At 41.7% G+C, this 12,606-nt stretch overlaps 2 protein-coding genes across 2 annotated transcripts in view; one reads left to right on the forward strand and one right to left on the reverse strand.

Annotated features, from left to right (window-relative positions):
* The window catches only part of ube2l3a (ubiquitin-conjugating enzyme E2L 3a), a 274,466-nt gene that overhangs the window by 53,565 nt on the left and 208,295 nt on the right, over positions 1 to 12,606 (reverse strand). The window lies entirely within an intron of this gene.
* Positions 1 to 12,606, forward strand: part of pi4kaa (phosphatidylinositol 4-kinase, catalytic, alpha a) — a 61,086-nt gene that overhangs the window by 13,237 nt on the left and 35,243 nt on the right. The window contains exons 9-18 of the mRNA XM_083983602.1: positions 221 to 286; positions 377 to 473; positions 1,857 to 2,048; positions 2,774 to 2,874; positions 6,419 to 6,548; positions 7,684 to 7,813; positions 8,016 to 8,111; positions 9,138 to 9,321; positions 11,176 to 11,276; positions 11,930 to 12,098. Of these exons, the coding sequence (XP_083839728.1) occupies positions 221 to 286; positions 377 to 473; positions 1,857 to 2,048; positions 2,774 to 2,874; positions 6,419 to 6,548; positions 7,684 to 7,813; positions 8,016 to 8,111; positions 9,138 to 9,321; positions 11,176 to 11,276; positions 11,930 to 12,098 (1,266 nt within the window). The remainder of the gene's footprint in view (positions 1 to 220; positions 287 to 376; positions 474 to 1,856; positions 2,049 to 2,773; positions 2,875 to 6,418; positions 6,549 to 7,683; positions 7,814 to 8,015; positions 8,112 to 9,137; positions 9,322 to 11,175; positions 11,277 to 11,929; positions 12,099 to 12,606) is intronic.

Consider the following 12,606-nt stretch of genomic DNA (forward strand, 5'->3'; position numbering starts at 1 on the left):
TGTTGAACTATCCCTTTAAAGAAACCAACAACCATGATGAATCCCAGGGAAATAAAAAGAGGCAGCAGCAGAGTTTTACAGTAGCTACTTTATTATCGGCCTCTAGATCTTCAACAAACATTAAGGAAAGCTGCCAGAGATGATAAAAGTATCTTCTAATATGTGATGTTCTTCCTGTTTATCTGACTTGTCTGTGTGTTTCCCTCTGTCCGTGTTTCAGGTCGAGCTGTTTGTGTCCGAGACGTTTCTGAAGTCACTGGACGACGCGTTGGCCGAACTCCACGAGGTTTTAACTCTTTAAATCTCTGCAGGTTCAGTTTCTCTGTGTGTTTTATTGTTGTAAAACATGTTTCATCGATGTTGCCTCTTCATCCAGCTGAGTCCTGGTCTTCATCTGCACTACAAAACCTTCAGCGACCCGCTGTACGTGGCCATCTTCAAGATGCTGAGAGACACGCTCTACAACCTGAAAGGTGAAGAATCCACACCTCATTTCATTTCATTTTTCATTTTATTGTTTATTTGACGAGAACAGTGCACATTAATGAACAATTTGTGACCTCACATTTAGAGACGGACAGACATACCATACAAAAGGATAACAATAGGAAGCTACCTGCATAAGTATAAGAAAGGACATAGTATTAGCAGCAGTTACAACAATAAGAAAACAGATAACAACCTGCATAAATATAAGAGAGGACAGAGTTCTAGCAGCATTTATATCAGTAAAAGATAATAAGAAAACAGATAACAATGCCATGCAGCGCTGCCTGGCATTGTTATCTGCATAAATGTAAGAAAAAAACAGAATATTAGCAGCAGAATCACAATAAAATTACAATACAGAATAAGATACGGTAAGAAATAAGGGCTACAGTAATACTGTATTAAAGTGCTGGTAGATATTTCATTCATGGTGCAGATTTAGTGAGACAGTAACCATTCTTTAAGCTGTTTTTTGAATGCATTAAAAGATAGGTAAAGATAGACAGCTGTTTTTAAAACTTTTAAAGTTTTCAAAGCTCAAGAAATTGTTTCTAACAAGAATTGGACAGTGATGAGAAGAATATGATTTTCTGGCAAATACCTTAATGGCTTTTTTATATAGTTGTTCAATCGGCTTCAGTGTGGTGACACCAGCGAACGACCAAATCACGAAACACTAGGACTGGGACGATATGCTGTTCTCCAGATTCGATTCTTCTACAATTTTTTTGGATGCCGATTCTATTTAAATTGCGATTCTACGATATTGCCGATTCTCTGGATTTTTAGTTTTAGCATTTTTAACTCCAGTGAAACAGTTGAATGATTATGAGTCTACAGACTATTCCAGGAACCATATTTCCCCCCAAAAATACATTGTAAGTTAGCTTTTCAGATTTATTCAGCAGCAACATATATGTTTACTCTCTCAAAAGCCTGGACTGCATAAAAGAGGCAAAAATAAAAGAGTATAGAAAAAACATGCTTCTGAACCCTTTCTGACAGAATGAGACATAGACTGAGGTAAATCTGCTGCATTTTAACATTTATCTGCACACAAACACTGTAGGAGCCTAGAAACTAACATACTCCATTATAAAGTGAACTTAAACCCTTTTCAAAACCTGGACTCTCTGTATGTAAAAAAGGCGAACAAATGCACATTGCACAATATAAAAAAAATAAAAATAAAAATCGTCCAAAAAATATCGCGATACTTATGTTAATCGATTTTTTCTCCCACCCCTACGAAATAGTATTCAATGTGGGATAAAATCATGCCATGGAGATAAGATTTAGCTTTTTTAAATGTGAGATTTCAAACTTTATGACTTATTATTTATTATGATCTCTGTGTGCGCCACCAGACCTGCAGACGGACTTTGTGAAGGAGGTGCACGACTTTGTCCTGGAGCAGTTCAGCAGCAGCCAGTCGGAGCTGCAGAGGATTCTTCACGACGTGGAGTATCTGCAGAGCGAGCTGAGTCCGCTCAAGCTGCGCTGCCAGGCCAACGCCGCCTGCGTGGACCTGATGGTGTGGGCCGTGACGGAGGAGCAGGGTGAGTGAGGCTACGCTCCCTCATCATCATCATCATCATCATCACATATTCACTATACTGTAAAGCAGTGGTTCTCAACCTTTTGTACATCAACGACCCTAAATTGACACAAATTAGACCACGGACCCGTTGAACAAAATTTTGAAGTAAACACCAGAAATACACAAATATTTGTTCTGAGACTGAAGAACGTTACTTTAAATTAGGGCCAATGGTGTGAATTTTTGGAAATATTATTAGACATTTCTGGCAAAAAGTGGTACAATTTCTCCAAAAACGTTTTAACATTTCTAAGAAGAAGTGGTAAAAAAATTCTCAAAAAGAAAAATAAAAATTTTCTTGAAAGAAAGTGGTAAAATTTCTCGTAAAAAAAATTCTAGAAAAAAAAAAGTGGTAAAAATTCTCAAAAAAAGATTTTTTTTTTAATCTAGAAAAAGTGGTGAAAAAAAGAAAAACCTTCTAGATATTTGAGATGTCCTTGTTATGAGAACTTGACAGTTTGTCCATCAGGTCTGCTATGACAGTTTAAATTGTCTTTATGTCAAGTTGTCAGAACAAAAACATCTCAAACAATGTCAACTTTGCATCAAAAGTGACATAACTTACCGAATGACACTTAACCACAGCTGTCAGAAGTATTCATTGATGTTTATGACAGCTGTTATGTCAATCTTATGAAGTAAAGTGCTACCAAACTCTCTCTGTCCTCTTGTGTTTTCCACCAGGAGCTGAGAACCTTTGCACCAAACTGTCGGAGAAGCTTCAGTCCAAGACGTCCAGTAAAGTCATCATCGCTCACATGCCGCTGCTCATCTGCTGCCTGCAGGTAACACAACCAGCTGGAAACTACACAACCAGCAGGAAACTACACAACCAGCTAGAAACTACACAACCAGCTGGAAACTACACAACCAGCTGCAAACTACACAACCAGCTGTTGGTCCAAAGCACTGTTCCCTCTCAGGTGTTTTACTGTGCAATTGCTCACTGCTCCACCTCTTTGCCCAGAAGACAAAAAAAGTTGCACACTCAAATATCCCCGACTAGTTTATTGTTTATTTCTCCCTAATGTGGCTTCGAATTGTGAAATGTCTGACCTTAACCATGGTCTGTAGTGCAACTACGATTTTTTAGTTAGAAGTTTTTGCTTGAGAATTATTAATTAATTATTATGGAGAGGTGAGGCCATAGCACCAGCATGTGGACGTACTGTGTTCGCTCAAGCTTTCGCTCACAGTCGCTCAAGCAGCTCATCAGGGGAGTTGAATTTCTGCTCAGGAGTTTTGAAAATTAGAGGGAACATTGGTCCAAAGGTTCAATCTGGACCCAAATTATCCAGATTTTGAATGAAATCCCTTGTTTTCCCACCCAGGATCATGTAATCCATCTTATATTTTAATTAACTTCAAAGGGATAGTTCAACATTGTGTCAAATTGGCCCATTGCCATAATCCCTATAGTCATAGCAGTAGGTTCGTTACCTTTAATTGTCGGTGCAAGCTGTTTTTAGAACGGCGGAGCAGAGCCGTGAGCTGCTCAGAGCTACGCTACGGAGGCTCATTATGGGATTTCTTGGTTTCCCTCATCATCAAACTCATCAAATACACAATCCAACAACTCCACAACGCTCTGGTGGACAAGTTGTGAGCTGCACATTCACCACGTTATGAGATAATAACACAACGTTACCACACAGAGTTGTTTTAGAGGGAAATTCATGTAAAACCGACAATTAACCCTAGTGATTTCAGTTTTTTATTTGATGAAAATTTTCCAAAATTCTGAATAAAAGACAGTCTTCGGGAGCCCCACATAACACAATGATGTTTACATGGCAAATGTCCCTGAGCAAAAGGGAGTCACTGGCAAACAGGATATCTTGGTCATTTGACCTCATAAATTGTATGTCCTTCAAAGTAAAAGCCCCTTTTCACACCTAACTGTAAAAACAAAAAAAAATATCATAGCTTTTTAGAAAAATGAAGATAAAGTAATTGTTGCCATATGGCAACACTATGCAATAGAGGGTTACAGGTAACAAACCTACTGCTATAACTATCCACCACTTTCCGGAGAACAACGCTGGGTGTCGCCATGACACTCCATTCATTACATTGTAGATTAACGTTAGCTGGGCTAACCGTTAGCCGTTAGCAGTGTCTTAAATAACTCAATAAACACTAAACAGTCCATGAAAACAATATTTTCTCCAGCGGATATCCTAGTTCCAACATGACTGAGCTAACTGGAGTAGTTTCATGTCGTGTCCCTCAACAGGAGGGTTTTAACAGCTGACGTCCTGATGTTAGTTTGCTGCTGCTGTTAGCTGCCAGCAGCAGCAAAGCTAACGGCTACGATAGCCATGACTAGTTGCAGAGACGTGCACACAGAAGTGGTGGTGTTTGATCGGTAATTCGTTTTATAGACTTGACAAACATCAGATTAGTCAGGGCGGTTTTGGCAGCCCGGAGCCCCCACATTTGGTGCCTACACCGGTGGCTAACGCTACCAGTTAGCCGCTCGCTAGAACTGGTGGCTAACGCTACCAGTTAGCCGCTAACGCTAGAATGCTACTACGGGGTTGAAAACCGACTTCCGTTGTGGTGTGACGCAATGGATCATGGGAAAATAAAGTGGTGGATAGGGATTATGGCAATGGGCCAATTTGACTAAATGTTGAACTATCCAGAATCTGATCAGATGACCTTTGAACACCTGAGACCTGTTGACTCATGTGTTCATCAGACTGAGGTTAAATGTTGCTTCAGCGGCTCTCAGGGCGTGAACATGAACAACAGCAGACCAACGGTTGCTGCTGCAGGCGCTCGGTGCTCGTTATCCCCCGGAGCGTTTTGGGTGTAACACAGTAAATAAATCACAGAAGAGATTCCTGCTTTTCCCTGTCAGAGCAGGAATAACTGCACCTGGTAGATTAGAGGTGGAACAACTGTCACACAGGTAGTTTCTGTTCTGGTGAGCTGACTAATGTTTATTCTGACATTTATCAACATCTGAACCACATCTTCAGATTCTCAGTTCACTCTGCTTGTTCACTTCCCTCCACCTCATCACAGTGCTGTGTCATCGTTCTGTCTGACACGTCTCATCTCCGGCTGCTCAGATCAGCGTGAAGTGAATTTCTTATATAACCAACGTGGGCGCTGCTGGATGTGAAGATTTATTTTTTCTGTCAAGATTTCTGTCTCTCTCTCCCCTGATTTTCTGTCTCTCACACTGTCCTTTCAAAATAAAACCAGGGGGGGGGGGGGGGGGGTTGTGGGTTCTCCAAGTGAAGACCACTTCCACGTTCAAAAAGCTGCAGTTCTCCGTCCGGCCTCTGGGGGCTGAGACCAGAAGAGACCAGTTCTCCATTGACCCCCATGTTAAAACAGCCTTTAGACTTTACAGCTTAAAAAAACATATTTACAGCATGGTACATTGTTTTGGTTTGTACCACAACCGTTTTAGTTGTTTAGGCTTCAAATTTGTGCATAAATTACGTTGAGTGACAGGTTCACAGAGAGTTTGTATGTATTGTGTTCGTTGTATGATATACAATGACAATAAAGCATCTCAAATCTTAAATCTTAAATCTTAATTTACCGGCCGTTAATTGGTTGCTTCGAGTTCAGTGGGCGGGTTCTCAGCCGGCTAACCACCGCACCTCTCCAAATATGGAAAGGAGACTCCACCTAAAATCCAAGATGGCGCCGTTCAAATCCCCGTAGTAGAGGCACAAAACAGACGCCCCCAAACCAATGGCTGACGTCCATAGACTGTAGAGAGAACGGCCGTAGCACCGTGACGTCACCCATTGGTTTGGGGGAGTCTGTTTTGTGCCTCTACGGGGATTTGAACGGCGCCATCTTGGATTCTTCTTGCCATATTTGGAGCGGTGTAGCGGTTAGCCGGCCGAGAACCCACCCACTGGCCTCGAAGCAGCGGTCTGCGGACCTGTCACTCAACGTTTCCGTGCCCTAATTGGCCAGAATTTTAACCTAATAACATTAAAACGGTAGAGTTTAAAAAACTACTATCGATTGAGACCAGAAAACGTTGTGACACCAGGCTTTGATCATGTTTATTGAGGATGTAAAGTGGGTGATTTTAACATGGGGGTCTATGGAGAATGCTGCTTTCTGACACCAGCCCCCAGAGGAAGAAGAGGGGATTGCAGTTTGTTGAACGAGGAAGTGACTTCACTTCTCAGACCCACAACTGCCCCCTTGCCTTGGTGACGTCACGGTGCTACGTCCATTCTGTTTACAGTCTATGGGACAGACGCCTCTGAGTTCCCCCTGAGCTCTTAAAGTGACGGTGTCTGTTTTCCTGTGTTTTCCTGTGTTTTCGCGTGTGTTTTCCGTGTTTAGGGTTTGGGTCGTCTGTGCGAGCGCTTCCCCGTGGTGGCTCATTCCGTCACCATGTCCCTCAGAGACTTCCTGGTGGTTCCCTCTCCGGTCCTGGTCAAGCTCTACAAGTATCACAGCCAGCTCACGCCAGGTAACAGCAACAACTACAACACTAACACTCAGCACCCTCAGATGCTCCCTCAATGATTTCTCTATTGTATTATTTTTTTATTCCTGTCTATATTCTGAAGGTTTTTACAGACGGGATTGTTGATATATCATTTATACAACATTTTATTCCTATAAAAACAAGGCAAAATTAGATTTTTTAGGGCTGGTGACAGTATTTTCTCATTTACAGAGTGATAAAAAGAGATATCCAAGATCCTCCTCTGTGAAAACTTCTGACTCTAATATGTCAACAAAATAAAAGAAGAATTTTTACAGTAGCTTTATTCGTTGTTCAGATTTCTGTTCTGGAAATATATGCAAATTAGCGCATATTTAATTAGATAGTGCCTCATTTACATATTTAAACATAAAATTTGATAAAACTTGTAATACAAAAAAGATTTGTCTTAATGTGAGTGATGAACTTGGGAAGTTTCATGGTGAAATCTGTTCGTTAAAATTTTTTTAACTTTAAAATACATTAAAAACCCATAGGCGGAGGTTGAAGGATGTTGTTAAAATTCATTACGAGTCCAAAACATGGACTTTCATTCTGAAACTTGGGACATCCAGAGTTTACCCAGAGATACACCTCCTCACCAAAAATCTGCCCCCATTGACCTTTCATCTGACCTGGGGGGGGTGGAGTGTGAGAGGTAGGGAACACTACAAAAACTCAAAATCTTTCCAAGAATATTTCTTGTCAAAATGTAAAGTTTCTAGTCAAAACTAAACTCTTTCCACTTAAAATAAGACTCATCACCTAAAAATCAACTTGTTTTTAGATCATTTTCACTTGTTTCAAACTAATTTTCACTTGAAATAAGTAGAAAAATCTGCCAGTGAAAGAAAGTTTTTTGTGTTTGTAATAAGAAAGAAAAACTTGCTCCACTATCAGATTTTTCTACTTATTTCAAGTGAAAATCTGCTTGAAAGAAGTAAAAAGTGTCTAAAAACAAGCTGCTTTTTAAATGTGATGAGTCTGATTTTATGTATAATTTGATTTGTTTTGACTAGAAATAAGACAAATATTCTTGGTAAGATGTAGAGTTTTTGCAGTGTAACAGGAGGGTTTAGTGTGTTTTTCTGACATGCGACTGGTTTTATTTTTCCAGGAGCTGGAGAGATAAAGATCCACGTGACCAACGAACATTCCCAGTCGACGCTCAGCACCAACGCCAGCAAGAAGAGCCAGCCGTCCATGTACGAGCAGCTGAGGGACATCTCCATAGACAACATCTGCAGGTCAGCACACACACACACACACACACACACACACACACACACACACACACACACACACACACACACACACACACACACACCACACACACACACACACACACACACACACACACACACACACACACACACACACACACACACACACCTGTACAGTACAACAGACATGAACTCGGTGGTAACTCTGACCTCCCTCGCTGCTCAGGTGTCTGAAAGCCGGTCTGACCATGGACAACGTCATCGTTGAAGCTTTTCTCGCCAGTTTGTCAAACCGTCTCTACATCTACCAGGAGAACGACAAGTCAGTCCAGCTTCCTCTTCCTCTTCCTACCCCTCTTTCTATCCTTGTTCCTCTTTTTCTTCCTTTTCCTGTTCCTCTCTCTGTTCCTGTTCCTTTTTCTGTTTCCTGTTCCTCTTCCTAGTCCTATTCCTAATCCTCTTTCTGTTCCTCTTCTTGTTCCTGTTTATCTTTCTGTTCCTGTTCCTATTCCTGATCTTCTTCCATTCCTCTTTTTGTTCCTGTTCCTGTTCCTATTTCTCTCTGTTCCTATTCCTATTCCTGTTCCTCTTTCTATTCCTCTTCTTATTCATATTTCTGGTCCTGTTCCTGTTTCTTTTTCCGTTTCTCTTTCTCTTCCTCTCCCTGTTTTTGTTCCTTTTTCTGTTTTCTATTCCTAATCATCTTTCTGCTCCTATTCCTGATCCTCTTCCATTCCTCTTTTTATTCCTGTTCTTCTTTCTTATTTCTTTTTCTGTTCCTATTCCTCTTTTTATTCCTCTTCCCATTCCTCTTTCTGTTCCTACTCCTGTTCCTCTTTTTATTCCTGTTCCCAAATGTCTTTCTGTTCCTGATCCTGTTCCTCTTCATGTTTTTGATCCCATTCATTATCCTCTTCCCATTCCTCTTTAGTCCTCTTCCCGATCCTATTCCTCTTCCTCTTTCTGTTCCTCTTTTTATTCCTGTTTCTGTTCCTGATTTTCTTTCTGTTCCTTCTCCTGTTCTTCTTTTTATTCCTGTTCCCAATCGTCTTTCTGTTCCTGATCCTCTTCCTCTTTATGTTTTTGATCCCATTCATTATCCTCTTCTCGATCCTCTTCCTCTTCCTCTTTTTATTCCTGTTCCTCTTTCTGTCCCTCTTCCTGAATTTTCTTTCTGTTCTTGATACTGTTCATTTTTTTATTCCTGTTCCTGGTCCTCTTCCTCTTCCTCTTTCTGTTCCTGTTCTTATTCCCAATCCTGTTCCTCCTCCTCCTCCTCTTCCTGTTGAGTTGAGACAGCACTAACCACCCTCTCTCTCTCTCTCCCCCCCCCCCCCCCCTCCCTTAGGGATGCCCACCTGATTCCCGACCACACCATCCGGGCGTTGGGCCACATCTCCGTGGCGCTCCGGGACACTCCGCGGGTGATGGAGCCGATCCTGCAGATCCTGCAGCAGAAGTTCTGTCAGCCGCCGTCGCAGCTCGACGTGCTCATCATTGACCAGCTCGGCTGCATGGTCATCACGGGAAACGTACGTCTTCCTCACAACGTCTCGGGAATATTTATTACATACATTTAGTTCTAGTTTCAGAGCCTCGTGTCTCATGTAACAAAGTTACAAGGTGCTAATATACAGATAAATTAAACCAAACACGACAAAAAGAGAAACACAGCAACACCAAAGGAACCAAATGAATAATAAACTAGGTAGTTAAAAACAATGTGTAAAATTAGTTGTTGAATTAAAATGAGTTTCCTGCTGCAGTTTGTCCCTGTTCCTCTTTCTGTTCCTATTCCTGTTCCTCTTCCTATTCCTCTTTCTCTTTCTTTTCCTCTCCCTGTTCCTCTCTCTTTTCCTGTTCTTATTCCTCTTTCTCTTTCTCTTCCTCTTTTGATTCCTGTTCCTCTTTCTCTTCCTCTACCCTCTGTTCCTCTGTTTCTCTTCCTGTTCCTCTCTCTTTTCCTGTTCTTGTTCCTCTCTCTATCCCTCTTCTTCCTCTTTCTATTCCTCTTCCTATTGCTGTTCCTCTTTCTATTCCTCTTCCTCTACCTTTCTGTTTCTCTTCCTCTTTCTATTCCTCTTCCTCTTTCTATTCCTATCCCTGTTCCTCTTTCTATTCCTCTTCCTCTACCTTTCTGTTTCTCTTCCTCTTTCTAATCCTCTTCCTCTACCTCTCTGTTTCTCTTCCTCTTCCTCTTTCTATTCCTCTTCCTCGTTCTATTCCTATTCCTGTTCCTCTTTCTATTCCTCTTCCTCTACCTTTCTGTTTCTCTTCCTCTTTCTATTCCTCTTCCTCTTTCTATTCCTATCCCTGTTCCTCTTCCTATTCCTCTTTCTCTACCTTTCTGTTTCTCTTCCTCTTTCTATTCCTATCCCTCTTTCTATTCCTATCCCTGTTCCTCTTTCTATTCCTCTTCCTCTACCTTTCTGTTTCTCTTCCTCTTTCTATTCCTCTTCCTCTTTCTATTCCTATCCCTGTTCCTCTTTCTATTCCTCTTCCTCTACCTTTCTGTTTCTCTTCCTCTTTCTATTCCTCTTCCTCTTTCTATTCCTATCCCTGTTCCTCTTTCTATTCCTCTTCCTCTACCTTTCTGTTTCTCTTTCTCTTTCTATTCCTCTTCCTCTTTCTATTCCTATCCCTGTTCCTCTTTCTATTCCTCTTCCTCTACCTTTCTGTTTCTCTTTCTCTTTCTATTCCTCTTCCTCTTTCTATTCCTATCCCTGTTCCTCTTTCTATTCCTCTTCCTCTACCTTTCTGTTTCTCTTCCTCTTCCTCTTTATATTCCTATCCCTGTTCCTCTTTCTATTCCTCTTCCTCTACCTTTCTGTTTCTCTTCCTCTTCCTCGTTCTATTCCTATTCCTCTTCCTCTACCTTTCTGTTTCTCTTCCTCTTCCTCTCTCTATTCCTCTTCCTCTTTCTATCCCTGTTCCTCTTTCTATTCATCTTCCTCTTTCTATTCCTCTTTCTATTCCTATCCCTGTTCCTCTTTCTATTCCTCTTCCTCTACCTTTCTGTTTCTCTTCCTCTTTCTATTCCTCTTCCTCTTTCTATTCATATCCCTGTTCCTCTTTCTATTCCTCTTCCTCTACCTTTCTGTTTCTCTTCCTCTTTCTATTCCTCTTCCTCTACCTTTCTGTTTCTCTTCCTCTTTCTATTCCTCTTTCTATTCCTATTCCTGTTCCTCTTTCTATTCCTCTTCCTCTACCTTTGTTTCTCTTCCTCTTTCTATTCCTCTTCCTCTTTCTATTCCTATCCCTGTTCCTCTTTCTATTCCTCTTCCTCTACCTTTCTGTTTCTCTTTCTGTTCCTCTCCCTGATTGGAGCAGGAAACAACAACAACAACAACAGCAGCAGTATTAAGGTAGTGAGTTTCTCTCCTCAGCAATACATCTACCAGGAGGTGTGGAACTTGTTCCAGCAGATCAGCGTGAAGGCCAGTTCCATGGTCTACTCCACCAAGGACTACAAGGACCACGGATACAGGTGAGGTCCTCTTCCTGCTCATAGAGGACCAGCATTAAAGGGAGAGTTCACCCAAGATTGAAATTTCTCCTCCCCCTCATGTGGACTAAGGGCTGGGAGAAGTTTCAGAGTCCTCCGTGGCTTCTCTGAGTTACAGGGGGTCTCGGCGTAGCAGTGCATGTCCATATGGTTGCAAATGGATACCAACTGTCTTGGTAACAAAAAGACACACCAAAAAACATCCAAATACCTCCATGCTGCTCGTATGTAATGTCCCTCTTGTATTGAAGCCCCGACATGTGTCCAAATTTGACGAACTGGGAAGAGGAGCTTTGAGAAGCTTCCGCTACAAAACAAGCTTGAAATATAGACTTCTTTAATTTTTTTTGGGACAATTTCGGGGCTTCAATACAAGAGGGACATTACATACGAGCAGCATGGAGGTTATTTGGATGTTTTTTGGTGTGTCTTTTTGTTACGAAGACAGTTGGTATCCATTTGCAACCGTTATATGGACATGCACTGCTACGCCGAGACCCCCTGTAACTCAGAGAAGCCACGGAGGACTCTGAAACTTCTCCCAGCCCTTAGTCCACATGAGGGGGAGGAGATAATGAGGGAAATTTCAATTTTGAGTGAACTATCCCTTTAACATCCTCCCTGTGTTTATAAAGACACTGCTCTCTGGCGGTGATCAACGCTCTGGGGAACATCGCGGCCAACGTGCATGCGGAGCAGCAGGTGGACGAGCTGCTGGTCAACCTGCTGGAGCTGTTCGTGCAGCTCGGCCTCGAGGGCAAGAGGGCCAGCGAGAGGGCGTCGGACAAAGGCCCCGCGCTCAAGGTCACACACACACACACACACACACACACACACACACACACACACACACACACACACACACACACACACACACACACACACACACACACACACACGCGCGCGTTTATACACACACACGTTTATATTTAAGCAATATATCACGACAGGCCGCGTCGGGCCGAACAACGCCCCTTAGAGTGGTATAATGAGCATAGACCACGGACTGGAGTGATATATTGCTTTTATAAAACGGTTACCAATAATGACAATATGAAAGAGGAATATGCATCAATTTCATGTAGTTTTATTCAACCAGAAATACATATTATCCAATAAAATAGCCTCACTGTGAAAAACTTTAAAAACAAGAAAATGCACAAGATTAAAGGTGTACAGAAAAGAAAACTGAATTTGAGCCCACTCTGGGTCATAAAATTAATGTGATAACTCATCTATCAGACGATGTAGGTCAAACTTTGTGCAAAATTCTATTTTTGAGTAAATCCGGGATGAAAGTGTGTATTTTTTT

This window comes from Trachurus trachurus (assembly GCF_905171665.1).
Source record: "Trachurus trachurus genome assembly, chromosome: 12".
Taxonomy (NCBI): Eukaryota; Metazoa; Chordata; class Actinopteri; order Carangiformes; family Carangidae; genus Trachurus; species Trachurus trachurus.